The 19,382-nt window shown below is 45.1% G+C and overlaps 1 protein-coding gene across 1 annotated transcript in view; it reads right to left on the bottom strand.

The window, feature by feature from the left end:
* Positions 1-3,778: 3,778 nt before the first annotated feature.
* LOC129386583 (uncharacterized) overlaps positions 3,779-19,382 on the bottom strand; it is a 61,980-nt gene continuing 46,376 nt past the window's right edge. The window contains exons 4-5 of the mRNA XM_072287557.1: positions 17,397-17,667; positions 3,779-4,057 (exon numbers count right to left, since the gene is read on the bottom strand). Coding sequence (XP_072143658.1) covers positions 3,854-4,057; positions 17,397-17,667 — 475 coding nt within the window. The 3' untranslated portion in view covers positions 3,779-3,853. The remainder of the gene's footprint in view (positions 4,058-17,396; positions 17,668-19,382) is intronic.

Genomic DNA, 19,382 nt, shown 5'->3' with positions numbered 1-19,382 from the left:
TAAACAGAGAGAAAACGAGTATTCGCTTACTATTTCCAAAAGTTAAAATTAAGTCTGAAACATTAGGCTTTCGCCATGCATTTTCCCTAACTTGCCTCCAATTTCTGTCGAATGCGAACTCTGTGAACATGCTATGCTGCCCCGGTTAATATGACACGATATGACGGAGTTAATGGAGATTATCCGGAATGGGTGGTCTAAGAAAAAAAGAAGCCGATTACTATCGCAGCGCATATACTGATGAGATATCGCGACGTTTTTGGTAGGGTTATAATATTCATTGAGTTCCTTGATGTAGAACTTAACTCAGTGCAGTATTGCCTCTGCTCGTGTACACTTGCTGTCTGTGCCCTTTATGAAGTTTGTACGACGGGCTGCGACTTTTGCAAATGTTTCTAATTGCATGCGCGTATCGTTCCTAGAGCATTGCGCCTATGAGCGAAGGTGCGGTTGACGTAGGAATTAGATACGCATGTGCAAACTGCTCTTCCGCAGAACAACTACAATCTGCGCTAGACGATGCTTATTCACAAGTAGCCGGAGGAGCCAAATCAAACACGCAACTGGCGAGCCGATCGGTACCGGCTCGCACTTGGCAGAACACTGCAACTGGTGCACGTTTGAAGGTCTTTCCAAAGAAAATTTCATATTGAAAAAAAGCCGGCAGGCTGCTGTCCGAGGATAACCATATGCTTTAAAAAGCCAATAGCTGTTTTTTGTTTGTCTGTCTTTTTTTTTTTTGCTGACTTGCTCGTCTTCGTAGTGATCGGTAGGAGTCGGGCTGTCATCGCCAATAGTAGGCGCTGATGCAAGGGAAATGTATGCTATCGTGCTACCGAGTTGCCTAGCACCTTACTCGTCCAACGCGCGTGCTTTAGATGCATGTAATGGAAGGCGAGAGGTATAGGGTCTCTGAAAATTCGTATGCTGCGTTAGAGCTCTCCGGGAGGGCAGTCCTCCTCGTCTCCAGCCATCGTTTCCCCCGCGGAGACGGCCGGAGAGGAAGATGGCAGTCACCTCCAACGCCACCACTCAAGGTTCTGTGCACTACACAAACATGAAAAAGTCCTAAAAGTATAGTCACATATATGCTACATCCACAGATGTGCAGGTTAACGGCACTGTTTGTTACAAAACTACACAATGAAACAACAAATGCTACTTAGTGACCCTCACTGTGACAAATGTATGCCTTCAAATGCATCATTCATTTATTAAAGCGAATATCTTCCTACAAACGTGTAGTTTTTTCTTACGCGGACAATCATTTCACAGGGCACAGTGCTGGAACAACTCCTTTTTTTTATATTCTTGCGTTAGAATGCTTAGGGTATTAGCATACTTTGCGGAGATTGTCTTATAATTGTATATTTCGACATACCTATGTATGTTTGCCTCTGACCATGTTTCCCACCTACCAGCGTCACTGCGTGTTCCATGGTCGAATGGGTGCCGCATCGGGCTGCTCTGTTGCGATAGCAGGGCTCAAGAAGAATAATTAGACCATCTGGGGTCACTGAGTATGTGACAATATGTACATACATGCTGCTCTTCAATTAACCTATTTCATGCCGAAATGGATCACTGTAGATCCAGGATTGGGTAGGTATCGTTGTTCGATGAAACTATTTGGCGTCGACTTGGAGCACAGGATATATGTCCCGCTCGGTCTGTGCTGGTCTTCAATAAACCTCTTCGATGCCTATTCAGGTCACTGGGTATGGGGGTAGGTGTGTGCTGCTCTTCACTGAACGTATTAGACGCCAGCTTGGGCAACTAGTCATGCACCACTGGAAATGTGCCGCTCTACAATGACAAGTAAGATCTCTTACATTTTTCTCATACTCACCGGAATCAAGCACAGGTCACGAGGGTTCGTCAGGGACAGCAAAACGACGCATTAACAGACTGCGCCACAATTTCATTGAGTATGTACTGCCTTTCAATGAACGTCTTCCAAGCCGAAGCTTTAGCAAGCTGCGCAATGAATGTACTGGATATGTGCCGCTCTTCAATAAACCTCTCGCGAACTTAGGCCCCTGAGTATATGTGCCACTGGGTGCGTTGAAAGCGACGGAACAATTCTCAGCGTTCGCAAGCCCCGGCGCGCCATGCTTCTTGCATTGTAGGGGACGCGCGTACTTCAAGGCAGCGCCACCAGATGCCACACCATGTCCAGAAAGAAGCGAGAGAGAGGAGACCACATTACGCGTTCTCAGCATCCGCAAGTTCCGGCGCGTCTTGCACTAAGCCAACCCCGCGCAGGCTTCCTGGCTGCTCCGCTAGATGGCGCCGACGGTTCTTAGGGAATGATAGAATGAAAACCACTCATGACATATCTTATTAACACAATAAGGCTAGGTGACCCTTTCTCAGCGCCCCGTTTCAAAGGAGATATCAATAAATTATCATCATCATCAAGCGCGAATAAGGAGCCTCGCTGTAGTACACGCCTCATAGGTAACGTGTTTCGATGGTGGCGATACATCGTGCGCTATATTGATTCAATAATAAACCCATTACCGTTGACAGTCATCGTGAGATGGGTGCTGCCGATTTTTATTATTGATTTGTCGGATCGAATAACAAATATGATTTACCCGTTCTAGGACGATAGTGGCCTGTATTCTTAAGTATTTGACTCCTATGATCAATGCAGAGTAATGGAAGACCTTTCCAAAATATGACTATGCTCTCAATGGCGACCAATATCCCTCAATGTATCTAAATGCAGTGTATTTTTGCTTCGCGAATGCAACGATCCTTTAAAAAATATTTACTGTTTAGAGAGCTCCATTTGTATGTAAACCTGTGCATAGCAATATGTAGGCGTACAGATAACAAAATTCACTTCTTTGGTACCACACTTCTACCCCATATTAACACGCAACGGTATCCACAGAAGAGGCTAAGATTCTCACCTGCGTAATTAAAACCTTTAACTTACACAACAGTGATAAGTCCCAAATTACAATGCGCTGCGTTTAACTTCCATCCCCATCGAAAGTACCTTATTAACGTATTAAAATTCATACAAAGTCGCACCGTTCGATTCGCACGCTCTGACTATTGATCCCTTGCAGCCTCACTGAACTAAAAATTAGTACCACTCTGTCCTCTTCAAGTCACTGTCGGAGGATTACTATGTGTTCGTTGTTTTCATAAGTACGTATGCACTTTATCACCAAATGATTGCGTAACACCGCGCTCTCACTCATTTAGCCAGACGACAATGCAATACACATTTCTTACCCTTGCCCCAGGACTGCCCTGTTTGACGAAATGTGTTATTTCATTTATCCAAACATTTGAATTGCTCGCCCGACAGTGCTGCGCAAATACGTGATACTGTACTTCACATAGCTTATATCAGTTTTGGAAGGTTATTACAGCAAATTTTACCAGAACCTGGTCAAGTGCGCTGGTCAAATACGCCCGACATGTTACGGAAAGAAGCTTGAGTGAACGTTCACATCCAAAGGTAGACTGCCAAGAGCAGGTTTTTCACATAAACTATATTTCCGGTACATAAGATGGTAGGCGTCGTATCTAAGAGGCTGGCAGAAAAGTACATGCGTGTAGTGGCTAGAGTTATTGTTGATAAACACGATACCCGAAATTTGGTTACTTGAAGTAAGTGCGGAGTAAAACAAGTGAAGTTTATTAACTAAACACAAGCTGATAAGCTCGATCAGTTTGTTGGTGTTGAAAGCATGAAAATCTGTGTAAATAAATACACGAATTGTTTAAGGCAACAATGCAAAATATGACATTGGGTTATTTCCATCCCCATAGGTTTATTTCAGTTTGTTGGCGTCACGTGATTCTTTGTTGTTGGTTTTGCCTTCGTAGTTCAATTAGTGCAGATTAATAGGTGTCTAAATATGCCTGTGATGTTGTATTTTAAGATCTGATGATAATCCCCTTGCAATCCCTTCGTTAAGTCGTTCAGTTTGCCGATACCTACAGCGAAGAAATCAGGCATATCTCCCCTTCTTTCCTTGACTTTGTATGCAAACGACCCATTGAATGTAACTTCTGCAAGGAAATTACATTTCTGAAAAAAGAACAAAAAGCAAGGTTAAAACCAAAAGCGTCGCTAACTGAAAACCACATCGACGTACATGGAAAAAGAGCTTGCGTTCACAAAACGGGTAATACACGGTGAATTTTCTCAATTTCTTGGTATGTGGGCTTATGAGTGGTCGCACACTCAGTGGTGGTCTAGGTTTGTTCACTTACAGGAGTGAAATAACACTTTATTCATTAGAATCTTAGCGAGCTGGCTATGTGAGTAATGCACAGCGCGCAAACAGTGCCAAAAGGAAATGTACGGGGAAGACGTATTCAAAGACACTACCATTGTTTTTCCTACTTTTACTCGCTCTTGATCTATTTGTTTCTTTCGCCATAAAACTGTGAACCTGTTTCACCTCTCTCAGTACCCTGTTATTATATAGCGATTGGTATGCCCTTAAACACCGCGCACTCATTACACGTCGACATGAGGTTATTCTCAGCGAATAACGCAAAGGGCGATCTGTGCAGGAAGTTGCAGTTCTAGGGCAGCGAACGGGTTGTTCAAGGCTAGCGACGCAAAGGTAATGTGTCCCTGGCCTTGTCGCGGACCACTCAGTCAGTAATATATACTGTCAAAGACACTTCCACGAGAGTTGCGAAAAACTTCAGCGTTTATATTACGCTCAGGTAGAATAGAACATTGACATGGCGCTGGCTACACGCCTAATGTTTCCTTGGTAGTTAAAATTAAGTCTCAAAATCAAAGAAGATAAAGAAGGCGAATGGTCATACACATCAATTTAGCTGCCTTGCTGCCAAGTCCTAGCTCTATTTGCGCTGCGAAGTAAAACAAAATGTTGAATTACTTGTAAAGCAAGGAGGGTTAGAGGAAGAACGGGAACCGTGGCTTCCGAAATGATTACCTTCACTACAACTATCATCACTTACACATAGTGGTCTTAAGCATACTTTAAGTACCATCGCGGCAACATCGTAAAATCTTTAAGGCTTGAATGCATAACACTTCGAGAATGACTTCTCTAGGGGATCCATAGTCAGCTCGCACCGTTTAAACTATTTAAACAAACAAACAAACAGTTATTATGTTCTGTCGTGTTTCCGAAGTCTATGCAGATGTAACTTTTGAGATCCTCGGCTCATTTGAGCTAGTTTGTGAGACACGGAAAGAAGGGTCGGGCATCTGTCTCTCGGAGTGTCTTGCGGGGAGAGAAACAATATGAATATACCTTTAAGTGAAGGCACAGGATTTATACGAGCCATTGCCTCAGTGACCATGATTTTGCTCGTAGACCCCTATGCTAGGGAACATTTTCGCTGAAGGACAAGTCGTATACGCCACTGCTATAAGTCCTATAATAGGAAGCTCTCGATGTTTTTATAGAAACATAAGTGTGGCGGGAAAGCTGCTTGAAAAGAAAAGCATTTTTTTAGTATGGCATCGAATGGGATAGTTACACAAAACTGAATATTGTATTAGTAAGATCTTGATGAGGGCTAGTTGGTTCATACAGTTGGCAGTCAGCGCTTGTATGTGGTATTTGTTTCCTTGTGTCCTCGTCTTTTTCGCGCTGTTTCACCTCAGTTCTGAATATTGTAGGCGTGCTGCGAATCACAGAATGGGGAACGCGATGAATGAAAAAGCCATCACTGTATAGCGGTTCATGTTTGAATGTGAATCATTTGTAGGACTTCACAGAAGCCGACTTGGCATGTCTTTGTCCTTACATTTATTCGCGAACGGATTATCGGCGGATCTTGTGCCCAGGTCCGCCGACACCCATATGGCGTTCTTACTGTCGTGGTGCACCGTCTGGGTTATCCGAAGTTCACTGCCCTAATTATGACGGGTGATGATGATGACGCTACAGTTGACTCTCTCGCTGCAGCCACGATAGCCTGATAAAGATGAAGTGGCGCATAGACAGGGGTGCAGACGCAGGACAATATGGTCCATGGGCAATACATGTCGTCCTCGTAACGGACGCAGGTGGAGTCTATGGAACATCAGCTTTGTGTTTCTGAGAGCCGCGTACCTTGCGTGGTAGATGGCAAAACGGGAGCGTCTGGTTAAACGCTTCGGTGTAACGGGACGTGGGGCGCGGACGTAGGGCGCATTGCGAAAGAACGGTCTGATCTTGCTTCTACGGCAGCGAATACAACTCTAAAGCTCAAGGAAGCAAAGGGGCACGTCGACTACGATAATTGGCGCACAAGCGACCCGGATGGTTGAACTGGAAGTCTGCGCCTAGCACCACATGTTTCTGCAAAGGCACGCACACGAGCTTGTAACGTTTCATCGCTCTAGCATGAAAGTGACAGTCGCTGATATATACCTACGTGAATTGAACGGGAAAGTTTAAAGACTTCTCTAATTGATTGGTTACGTCCATGATATGTGACGTCATGCATTGTCACGTGTCATTCACAACTCTGTCTTAATAGCTCGTTCTAAATTTGTATCAACCTTAATATATCTGCATTGTCCTAAAAGGTGTTAAACACCCCGTGCCAGGCGAGGTAGCTATGGCAGCAATAATTTTCTCGCAAATTATTCAGACTGTGCGGCTCAGATGGAAATTGTGACGGATGATATGATTTCTGGTCAGCACGATAGGCAAGCGAAAGTCTCGGAAATGGGCGCCAGAAAGCTTGCTAGAAAAAGATTGGATGCGGTTTAACTCTTGTAAACAGGGTTATAAGGACCAAAAATATGTTTGGCTTCGTTTTTCAGACTAAAAAATTAAATTATGGGGTTTTACGTGCCAAAACCACTTTCTGATTATGAATCATGCCGTAGTGGGGGACTCCAGAAATTTCGACCACCGCGGGTTCTTTAACGTGCGCCTAAATCTAAGTACATGGGTGTTTTCGCATTTCGCCCCCATCGAAATGCGGCCGCCGTGGCCGGGATTCGATCCCGCGATCTCGTGCTCAGCAGCCTAACACCGTATCCACTGAGCAACCACGGCGGGTGTTTTTCAGACTACCCACACAGTGCTTTTTTAGGTTAGGCCACAGGCTCTCACACTCGTTACACACGCTGCCGAACTGGTCGTGCGTAAAGTCGCGGTGAAACCTGCCTGTCGCATTCCAGCTTGATGTAAGCTGAAGGATGTGGTTCTTCAAACGCTCGTTGTGGGTGCCGTTGCTTGTATACACGGCTTCGTCTCCTTGTTGTTGTCTGTGTTGCTGAACGACGGCGGCGATTGCAGTAGCTTAGACCTTGGCACGCTTCCACGCTTAGTAAGCTTCTCTATAGTGTGCTAATCATGCCTCCTTTTGCTCGGATGTTTCAGCAGGCAAGTTCGCCATTGCTTGAGATTTAGCACCCTGCCGTGTAGCTATATCTACTGGATGACTGCGTTCAGCCTGTTGCTTGGGCTAAAGCGCACGCACAGGAGACCCAGCCGGCGCGCCATCTATGGAGAGACTGAGCAACCAAGCGCGGGCGAAGCAGCCGTCAAACCCTCGCCTAGTCACGTGGTACCGCAGCGGCGAGGCTGCGAGTTAGTGCAACTGCGATGACTCTCCGCAGCTGATCACGTGGCATGATGTCACACCTGCCACACTTGCGCTCCGGTGGCTCAAGGTCGTTGCGACACAATGAATGACCCTGTGAGACATGTCGTAGCACAGCTTTCGCTCTAAAAGAGGCGTCGCGGAATCATGAATGCGTAAGACAAGGCGGCGCGGCCGAATAAATCGAAAGGGCCCAAACCCTCTGGGGAGTGCATTGAAAGAGTTAGAAGGGCGCGCTTGTCGCATGGAATGTTTCCCGTCAGAGAGCGTCCGAGCGCCTGGACGAGAAAGAAAAGCACGTTCGGCCTGGAGGTGGATATAGTTGTCAGTGTTCTCCCTCGTTCGGTTCCCATCTAAGTGATCTATGTACGACACACGCGAGCGAGGCGGTAACGCAACGCAAAGTGGACATACCAAGCAGTGAAGTCGCAATGCCATGCCTAGAACGCATGTTGCCGCTGTGTAAAGTGTCCAGGTTCTGCTGCGAAAGGAATGGCCTACGTGCCTGTTGAATTTCTCGGCTTACAAGGAGAGGCTTCACACCGCGCCCGCCTCGAGCACGGCTTAAAGATATGGCGCAATCGTAGGCTATTGAAATGAAAAGTGGTAGTACAGTTTTGGTGGAAACAACAGTTTGTTCCTCTCTCTCTCTCTCTCTCTCTCTCTCTATATATATATATATATATATATATAGTCTTTATTATATGCTTTGAGGTCTCTGAGACTAGAGACCGTTTAAATAAGCAAGTTTTAAGCTTTATTTAGAAGCTCTCAGAGGTTCTGAAAGAGATGATTGTCGCACACATTAATTTAAAAGCATTTATGTAAACGCATTTATTTTAGACACATTAACTTTATTGTGTGAGACAGGCTTTGTAACGTCAAGTTCAGGTTATTTTTTAGAAGCCTGTAGTGTCGCGTTTAAGTGTAACTGCACTTTTTGAAAGTGTTAAGAAGGTTTTTCTTTGAAGGAAGAATGCGTTAGCTTTGAGGAAACGTTGTTTAACTGCACAATTTTGGAAGGTGTTTGCACCGTTCCTTTAACGCGTGTCTTGCGCAGGCACGAAGAAGCAAAACGTTGGTGCAAGTCACGTGTATTTGGAACGTGGTAGTGTTTTGATGTGCGTTGGGAGCGTGAGTGGAAGTACTCAGAAATGGGTGGGAGTCTTGTAGTTCTGAGCGCCATCGATGCAAGATTTTTTTTTACTTCTTTAGCATATAGCGTGTGTGTACGATTCTCAGTCTTCTATACGCACCAAAAGTCCCTAATTAATCCTACTTCGTTATTCCTAGGCAGTCATTTTATCCTTATTAGCGATTCCGTTTCACTTCTAGGTGTTATCCTAGATAGCCAAGTTTCATCTGCAACTACGTCAAGCTGAGGTGCGCTTTTCGTATCCGTGCGCTTATCAAGGCACGCCCACTACTTTTCTCCTTGTGCTTTGTTTTCTCTCTGCATTGCGTTTGTTCATTCCTGCATTACCTACGGAATAATCACTTGGGCGAACACATATCTATGTTGTTTGTGTGCAGTTCAGCATGCAAAAATCAAACAAAACGTATCATCACTCACAATTCACCCGTTGTAATGCTCTCGTCTTACTAGAGCAGTACAAAATGTTATGTGTAAAAAGTTATTCAACTACAATGCAACAATAATGTTTTTTTTTTTAATGCTTGTTTCCCAACTGTCCTTTGAACAAATTCAAAGTACCCTTAAGAATACCAACCCCAGTAGGTTCGCTTCCAGCAATTTCTATTTCTTTCTTACCATCCGTTCGCATTATGGTAAAAAACATTTATATTCGCTACATCACACTTTGGAATCGTTTTGGTGCTTTACTAAAGATACTGCCTTAATTTCGGTGTTGTAAAGCTTCACTTAAAGGGACACTTAAGCGAAAAGTGATTTCTTCTGCATCAGTAAATTACCGTTCTATAACACCAAAAACACCACTCTTACAACGATAACACGTTTCGTAAACCAGAAAAAGCGCAAGAATGAAATACGGGTGGCGACGGCTACTTAAGTTCCCGCACCTGGTAGCTGTGACGTCTTGGATTTTGATGGCACCTTCTAGGGCCTACTAATTATATATAGCGGTACAGATTGACTACATTGGGTTCTAAAGAAACCGAGTATTAAACATGGCAAATTTCGGGAACCTGTATTCAGCCAACGCGGCCCAAATGCGAAAACATACTTTGGAATCCCTGACGTCACGCTGACGTACCGGCGCTGCGGTTTCGGCGCGAAATTCAAATACTGATATTTGGACCTTGATTTTCTCATCTAATAATCAAACTATTTTTTTAAATGACGGCCTGTAGGGTTCTCAAACTATGCTTCATTAGTCTAAAGTGATTTATTGTTTCGCTTTAGTGTCCCTTTAAACACTTTTTGCTAACCTCTGATAATTTGCCCTAATAAATATTTGTATTTCAAGTACGTGCTATTATTTATTCCTCGCTGCCCCGTTACCAAGCTGTCTTTCTTCTAGTGAATGTGACACTGCACCACCATTTCGTTCTGGATTCGTTCTTCTTTGTTCTTCCTTCAAATATTGTATAATCTTTAGACTTCCATTGCTATTTCTGTTTCACTAAGTCGTATAAAGCATTGTTTGCTGACATTTTTTATTTTGTTTTTCTTGCATTTAATGTGTAATTACGTCATCCACTGCTATGCTGCCAACAATTATACATTTCCGCGTCCGTTTCGAACCGAGAGTCCCATTTTCAGTATTATTACTTTGGGACCCTAGTCTCTATACTATATTTATGTATTTACGTTTTTCTCCGAATAAACTCAAACTTCAGGCACTTGAGAAAACACAGCAAAGATCGCGAAGGCCAGTCTCATAACCCTGACAAGCTGACCATCTAGGAGAGCAAGGAGCCATTGTAGACGACTTTCGTCGAAAGAGCGTGAACCTCTTTTCCAGATTGCCTCGTCCTTGCTTCGAAGGTAGGACATAAGAGGCGGAGTCAAATATGGCGGCGCGACGATGGGCGGAGTTCTGTTAACAGGACGGCCCCCTAATTTGCCTCGAGAAGGTCATCGAACTCAGTTGTGTAAGGAACTAGGGAATAATAAATGGCTAAGAAGTGACCGTTTTGGTGCAGACATGTAATGCACTCCGACATGGATTGTGCTCCCATATCGGCCGCCAGTCATGTAAATATGCAAAATAAACCAGTTTCTCGCTTCGTTCTACCTTCCGACCTCGTCTGCTCACCAGCAAGCAACTCTCGCAGTAGATACGGACGACGGCGTGGTTCCGCTTAGCCAGCTTAGTGTAACGCACTGATTTTGCACAGGCCAGCTGCCATGCTTTAGGAACCATGGCGTCGTAGGCCAGCGACGCTCTGAGTGACGCCCGAGACTGCACCGGAAATCACAGATCCATAGCACAACAGCTGTGAGGGGGGGGGGGGGGTGGAATTCACTCTTCACAGCTGGTGACACCACATGCTGCCGTAAATTTCTCTCAAATAACTTGACTCGCGGGACAACCGGCGTTTATCTTCGCTGTGTATTCCTCTGTGTGGCGTAGTGGACATTATATGCTTGGCTCCTCTGGTGTCTCATCGGCGTAGCCAGATATGTCCTTTCTTCCGTAAGCTCCCCATCTGGACCCCGTGAGACTGGGGTCAGTGCGAAGCCTGACTTTGCTTCGAGCATTAGAACCTGACAGTCACTGGGAAGGTTTTCTAGTAGAATGGGTTAGATAGTTGTGATAGTCTCTACGAGCTTCCTCTCTTCTGATTCTGGGGTTCTTGTTTCCGAATGTGCGCCTTGGGGTACAGGGGTACAGGTTGGATGAGATGGGAGATCACAGGAGGGGAAGTGAGATAATTGTTCTTCCATCGCTGGTGGTCGGAAGGCATGAACTCGCACGTAGCCTGATGCCGGCCCTTGTGTGACCTGCGGTCCAATGTATGTTTACATGTATGCCTTCATGAGCCTTTAGTTCTTGGCATCTCTTATTAATGCATGTCGCGGTTGCGAAGGTTGTCGATCTAGCCCTTAGCGTCATCAGTGCTTCCTGGGTCTCCGTGTAGACGGCGAACTTGGAGCCGTGGTGGTGCAGGGTACCGATTGCTTCTGTCGCCTCACGTATGGCTTCGGGCTCCAATTGGCAGTTGCTCGTATCCGAGTTCTGGATACGGCTTTTGGGGACTGTCTCTACAGTGGTAGCACTGTTGCAGGCCGTCGACGCAAAATGCTTGCCCTGGGAGTTGAGTTGTGCTACATACCTATAGATGACGTGTCGAGACTCTTCATTACCTATATTTGGGTCCTCACAATCTTTCGCTTCCTGTGCTATTTCCTCCTGCCATCTCTTCCTCTGGTTAATGGGTTCAATTATGTGACCTGAAACTCTTGAAACTCTTCCGACTTTGGCATTAGGCTGGCCAACGGGGAGAGGTCACTCGTATCTTTTCCAAGCCTCTCCATGATGAGTGGCCCATTTTGAGAGCATTTCAGATGACCTTGAAAGTTCGCTTCGTGTTGCTGTGGGCTGTTCCTAATCATTTGATATGCGCGGTAGTTCATCTATACGAGTGTATTTAGGAAGCTCGGTACTTGCGCTGAAAGCTTCGTTGCGTAAGGTCTCTAAATGCTTCATAATTTGCTTAGTGAGCATGTAGCGATATTCTCCGTATATGATCATTGAGACTAGTGTTGGTTGTACGATGCGCCGTGGAATGTCGGTTCCAGCTCCCCCAATTTAGTGAGAGATTCGCTTCATTAGGTCGATAAATTTTATCCGCTTTGTACTGAAGGCACTGGGCAGTGGGCATGGTGCTGGTGTGCTTGTGCAAAAGAAGAAGACGACGAGAAGTGATTGCTTCCCGGTTACGATATAGCGCCGACCTGTTTTAAGCCTAGCGCTACAACCTATAACTAGTGACCCTTCTGCTAGGTGAACACCCCCGTTGCAGCTTAAATTTAGGGTCCTTGATCCCTGCATGCGCGTTCTGCTTCTCATTGTTGGGGACACCCAAAATTTTTATCTATCCTGCTGGCTCCTGTTCCTGTTGGGCTATCCTGTTGGGAAGAGGCGAACAAGAGGCAGTGGCTTTTGGACTTCCGCTTGGTGAGAGGCGGTACCTGTCCTATTAGACAGGTGCAGGCCTACGAGCCCACATTACCTGGACGGCGCCTTGAAATGATTCGACTACGCTATGCGCGTCATAGGTGATACCTAGGGAGCCGGTTAATTCATGTAGCTCCGGAAAACTGTGCGTGGAGTCTGTTTATACAAGCAGCCTACCAGGCAACAGGTAGGGCCGCTATATGACGTAGTTACAAAGGTTGTTCTATAAAAAACTTTCCATGACCTACTTCCCTTTGGCCTGCAATAAAAAATTTCGCACACTACTATGCCTGCATCTATATGGAAAGATATACAGCTCTTATCTAATAGTTACTTTTGTTTCACCTGTCAGATGACTGAGAAAAGCGGGAGCGTGGAGCCAATAGGGTACATCGCAGGTAATAAATTTCTGACTGTCAGAAGCAAGGCAACGTATACCGACCAATGTTTCAAGAAATAATTACGGTGCATGTGCCTCATCGTATCCGGCGGTTAGGTAAAGGAATCAGCAGTTGAAATAAAGGCGGAACACGGTTCAAACGGCACCGACTACCGGTTCATTCGATTCAACCATTGATAGGGGCAATGTAACAACCGTGGAGACAGTCATATTAGAGATCACCACATAACGGTTAAAAAGTAGCTGAAAAGTTTTAGTTCAGTGTCGGCTCAACATAAAATATTATACAGGAGCATCTACACATGCGAAATGTGTCGGCGCATTGTGTTCCTCGCTTGCTTTCTGCTTTTCACAAGGAAGGCCAAGTGACCTACAGCCGTCAACATTTGGCTATGTGCCTTAAAACTAAGATGACTTTTTTGTAAGACTGATCACGCTGGAATAATATGGTTTTATGTTTTGACCTACAACCTAAATTCTAGTATAAGCAATGGAAGTACTAGCACTCCCCATTCCCCCAAAAGGCGCATGTGCAACTTTCAGCTAGCAAGGTGATGCTGATTTTCTTTTGAGATGACGGAAACATGGTGATGAAAGATTTCATGCCAAAAGTCGCCACCATAACGGGGATCTATTATGCTGACAAATTAATTTTAAGCTGTGAAAATCAGCAAGCGCGGCATGCCATCTAAAGGCGTTCTGCTCTTGAAAGACCGTGTTCCTTCTGCCAACTCGTATGTCGTGCAAATGAAAACACGCCTCTGTGAATATGCAATTCTTCGTCATACTTCGTGCTCCCCTAACCATGCAACCTCAAATTTCCATCTTTCTTCATATATAAACTTATTTTTTAAAAGCAGACAATTTTCTGATGACACACTCAGCACCGAAATCAAATCATATGGCTCCAAGTCCGGCCTAAAATATTCTACAAGAGTGTTTTCGCGCCTGCGTTAACGATGTTAGAAGTACGTGGCTGTCGGTGGATGCTCTGTAGTGAAAGGCAAACAAATACGTTATAATGAGATTTAATTAAAAGATATAATTAGTCTAGCAGCAGCCTACCAGCAGCGAACAGTCCGACCTATCTTGCAACCACAGCATTGATCGTCGTCGTCGTCGTCTTCGAGCTGCCACCGAAAACACGAGTCGCGTCTGCTTCATCACACTGGCCCCGGATGTGAAACGGAGCCGTCTTGGCTACTCAGGGAGCAGACAGGATGAAGGGGTTGTAACGTGGCCTGAGGAGGCTAACATAAACTGTCTCGTGACCCCGACAACGAAAGTCCGGTGATGATGCGACGTGCTCAGTTCACTAGTGAGGTGGCGTCGATGATCCGGTAAGGACCGGGGTAGCGCATAATTAGTCTCGAAGAAATCACATGTCTGTGAGGCGGTATCCAAAGTCAAACAAGGAAACCGAGAGGGAAAGTGGGTGTCGCCTGATAACTGCAACATCTTGTCTTCTGACCCCCCTGATCCTCGTTGGTCAGCGAAGGAGCCAGCTGGCGGCAGTCTTCAATGTATCGAGCAACTTGAGAAATTGCAGTGCACTCAGAGGCCTCAGGTCGTCAAGGCAGGATAGCATCCAGTGGACACGAAGGCCCACGTACGTACAAGATAAAAAAGCGAAATAGCGGTAGTCGCTTGCGTAGCGGTGTGATAAGCGAACGTAAGGAACTGTAGTACGGCGTTCCAATTGATGCGGCTGGACGAGACGTACATCCTCAACATGTGGCCCAATGTTCGGGTGAACCGCTGCGTGAGACCGTTCGTTTACGGGTGATACGAGGTCGATTTCTGGTGAATGATCTTGCACTTCCAAAGGCGGGATTGTATTCTGACAAGACACGACCCGTATCGCTGAGTAGTTCTTGAGGAACATCGTGGAGAATGACGACGTTACGAAGAACGAACAACGCAACGTCGTGCATGGTCACGGCGGGAAAGGCCGTGGTGTCGGCGCAGTGCGTCGGGTGATCAACGCCAACAATAATCCAGCGATTTCCACATCGACTGTATGGAAGCTGGCCATAGAGGTCGATGCGGTAAAGTTAGCAACCTGCGTGCCCCAACCCTGACACCGGCATTGTAACAAGCCATCCGTGCCCAAGTATCTGATACACTTCCCCTCGTCAGCCTGCCAGCACCTGCGACGGTACTGCTCTCCTATGTTGACTACCCTACCTTATTCGCCTCTCCGGCGGCACCGCTCTCTTCTGCCATGTACCCGTCGAGGGTCACACGTTCGGCGCTCAATTACGCGTCCCAGGAATTACGCGTCCTAGCACCAATGCATCGGGATCCCCTTGCTGCCGTTCTATGGCACTCACCCTAGCTTCTTCGTCGGGCCGACACATGGCGCAGGCCAGACAACAGGCCTATTGCGTCTCCTTTGGCATTGCTGGTCACGTTGTACGCTCTTGTCCTCGTAAAATGTCCTCGATCCATGGTTCCTTCGACCAGTTTCGCTTCATTAAAATGCCAACTTTTGTGCTCCTCCGCCGACAGGAAGTGGGTCTGGGGCAATCTCTCTTGAACATCCCTCGTCATTTAAGCATTCGTGAAGTTACCAGCCTCGTATTTTAAGTGCCTTGGAAGGGAACTTGCTGGTGTAACCCAGAGGCCGCATTCGAGACTAGATAGCTTGGCCTGGCCAGCGTTTTATTAGCAAGCGATTTGTCAACATTATCCGCCTGATCTCTGTTCACCAAAATATTTCGCAGGCCCTACGTACTGGGGGAATCAATTTTAACCGATTTAATTCAAAAGACGACATCCGTGGTGCAAAACTTTCATGCTGCAAGCACTGTCGATCGTAATCATTAAGCTCTTTGAGTCATCATTCAATCGTCGTCCAGCTGCCGCCACCATTGTCGCCAAGAGTGCGTGAAGCTAGGCAAGCAATACTGTCGTGTAAAGAGATGTGCACTACTTTCTATGCAGTTTTTCTTATAGTTTCGCCTAGATCTGTGGGCACCCGTACTAGAACAATATCGTTGGCAGTCATCATTCCCAGCTGTGCTAACTTTGCATTAGTCGGTGACCAAAGGCAAGCGTCATTGAAATGCTATGAACAGCATTTCTCTTACACTATGTGAGTGCTGAAATATGTCTTTGTAACGCATTCCTAAACGAGGGCGTCAATTCTTTAGAAGGTGGTTGAGGCCCACTCTTTACGAGCGACTGGCCGGTGCCGCGATTGGGAACGTCGTTTTCGAAAGCCTGCTTGTTTATTAGACGCTGGTTGATTGGCAGCGTTGATCATCAGACCTCGACAGCGAAACGTTTCCCAGAAACTCTGTGAAAAACTCCACCAAAAAGCGCGGTAAAAGAAAGAGATCGCACGAACTCTGCAAGTAGCCAATGCCAGCAGCGTTAGACCGCCAGCTAATTGCCAACCCACTGAACAAGCAGAGGTGTGTCAACTGGCAGAGGTGCGTCAACTGGCTGAGGTGCCACTAATATTGGTGAATTCGTTGTGCTATTGACCACCTTCGTAGTGTCGCTTTGATCATGATCATAATGTGCCCGCTGTATGCCTTCCTTTCCATTTGGCGCTCATTGAAGGAACTCACGGCTGTTCTAGCGCTATTTCGCCACAAAATTAGATTAACGGCATCTTGAGATAACCTGATTGCAGCGTCACTGCATGATTCGTTTCCATGGTATAGGAATCTAGCGAAGACGGGCGGTATTTAAGCAGATACATTGGGCTAACAGGCGGGCTTCCATAATGATGTGGTTGTGTGTTTCAGTTGAACATATACGGTGCTCATCAATCCCGCACCTATGAGAATCTTTTACCTTGCACAAATTTTTTAATGTGTTTTATTGTAAAAATGTGAATCAACTGCCTCATATTCTTCTTTAGCTCTCATCCTGCAACTCTTCACCGACGACCCTGACTCGTCGTGAGGGTATGGATGGCGCCTTGGGTTCACTTAGCATCTGTGTGTCGTCCAGTTAGCATAAAGCCGCATCAGCTTTTTGAGTCGCAACGAATGCGAAGTCTAGATCGACCCTCTGTGTTACACCTTACTGCCGATCATGGTCCCCCATCGTAGGAACAGAATGGCAGGTCTGGGATATGCCTGATGTACCTTGGTACGAGTTTAACTTAGAGCACTGGCCTATTACATAAACAGCTACATAAAGGATTATGCCCTTGGATCAGTGCTGGAATATACCACGCCGGGCAAGGTGTGACTTAGCATGGAGCTGATTCGTTCGTACTACTCGTTGATTGAACAATGAACTTTATGTGCTTATTAAACAGCAGCAAGTAATTAGGAGTTCAAAAAGATCATAAAATTTAATATTTATCCTACCTTTTGCTGAATCGTGGCCACTTTCTTTTTCTTCAAGCCCAGCCGTTTCGGCTTCACGATTGATGTTGCGTTGTTCAAGTCCAGCTGAAAAGTTTCTGAGCTTCCATTTTTCAGGTGAACAGTGATATTGACTAAGAGTTGAAAAGGACTCCGTATGCCATTCTCAACATCCCATATGAACTTCTCCTTACAAACTCCATTTTCGGTCCTTTTAGGGCCTTTGCAGTCATCGTCTTGCTGAAATCTGTCAACAGTGCCGAAAATTGGATGCCTGCAAGAGTAAACAACAAAAAGTTAGCTAAGTAAGGTGTCCTTTAGTATAATTTTTCTATCTATGTAGCTACCTATAGATAGCTGTATATACCATGCAAATTAGTTTACATGCCATAATTAACAAATAAAGTTTAAGGACGCCACAAGAGCTATTTGTTGTTAACATCGTAATTTATTTGTAATTATTTATTGATGATTTTCAGTTTTAACGAGCAAAAAGAAACATCCCCAATGACGTCATCGTCGATATCGGGTATTAAAGAGGCCCTGTAACATTTGCCGAAACATAGTAAATAAAAACTGTTGAGGTAAGCAATTGGCCCCGTGAACAGCTTGGTGGAACATTGATTACTTTCGGGGAATACAAAATTTCTATATTTATTTGTTTATTCAACATACCCCCAAAGGCCCTCATTACGAGGGTATTACATGGGGGGGGGGGGGCAATCACAAGCACTGGTCATAGTTAGTACATACTAAAAACAAGAAAGTGTAACAGAAGTAATAATACAGTGAAACATAGGTAATATACAAGATAATTAGGTCACAATTATTACAGAGAAAACATTAGTACATATTAGAAGAACATAAGGCAACTGCAATGCAAAACACCAACAAACATCGAAAACACTGTAAAAGTCCCAAAAAAGAATAATAATACGATTAGACGACAAGTCGTGAGCGAATTAAATGTTGAAACTTAGTCAAGTCTGGTTCCGTGGCAATGACTGATGGTAAGGCACTCCATTCAGTTATTGTGCGTGGTAAGAACGAATATGCATAATGGGATGACTGGCAGTTAATGCGTTTGACTTTGTATGGATGGTCACGGCGTGGAAAAATAACTGTTGGTGACTGAGAGAAATCATCGTGAAGTGATGGATGGTGATAAAGCTTATGGAAAAGTGTTAGGCGAGAAATTTTACGGCGAAGTGCTAAGTTGTTCAAGTCAGCTTTATTATTTAACGAGGTGACGCTGGTGTAACGTGAATAATCTGAAAATATAAATCGCGCAGCACGGTTCTGCAAGGCTTCGATGTTACTGATGATATAAGCTTGTTCGTGATCCCAGATGGCAGACGCGTATTCTAGTTTAGGACGGATTAATGTTGTGTATGCTAGTTTTTTAACATGCATTGCGGCTTCTTTTAAGTCATGTTTAATAAGTCTGAGAGAACGATTCGAAGAGGCAAGGGTAAGATTAATGTCATTATTCCATGATAAGTTTGACTGAAGATTGATGCCAAGGTACTTGTAAGTAGTTGCGAGTTCCACAGGGTTGTTATCAAGGGAGTAGATGGTTAGAATCCGTGGCCTATTGGTGAAAGGCATGAGTTTAGTTTTGGAAATATTTAATGGCATTAACCAATTAGAACACCATGCACTTATTGCGTCCAGGTCAGTTTGTAGTAGGTGGCTATCAGTGTTACTTGTTACACATCGGTAAACTATACAATCGCCTGCAAATAGTCTGATTTTAAATGACACGCAACTGGGTAAATCATTAATATAAATTAGAAAGAGTAAAGGACCAAGTACGCTGCCTTGTGGAACTCCAGACGTAACATCAGCATAACATGAGTTGGAATTGTTAACTGATGTAAACTGAATTCTAGATGAGAGAAAATCGGTGATCCATGCAATTATAGTAGGGTGAATGTTAAGCTGTGAAAGTTTAAGTAACAACCTATGGTGTGGAACACGGTCAAATGC

The sequence above is a fragment of the Dermacentor andersoni genome, chromosome 4 (assembly GCF_023375885.2).
Source record: "Dermacentor andersoni chromosome 4, qqDerAnde1_hic_scaffold, whole genome shotgun sequence".
In the NCBI taxonomy this organism is placed as follows: domain Eukaryota; kingdom Metazoa; phylum Arthropoda; class Arachnida; order Ixodida; family Ixodidae; genus Dermacentor; species Dermacentor andersoni.
This window is presented reverse-complemented; position numbering and strand designations above follow the sequence as displayed.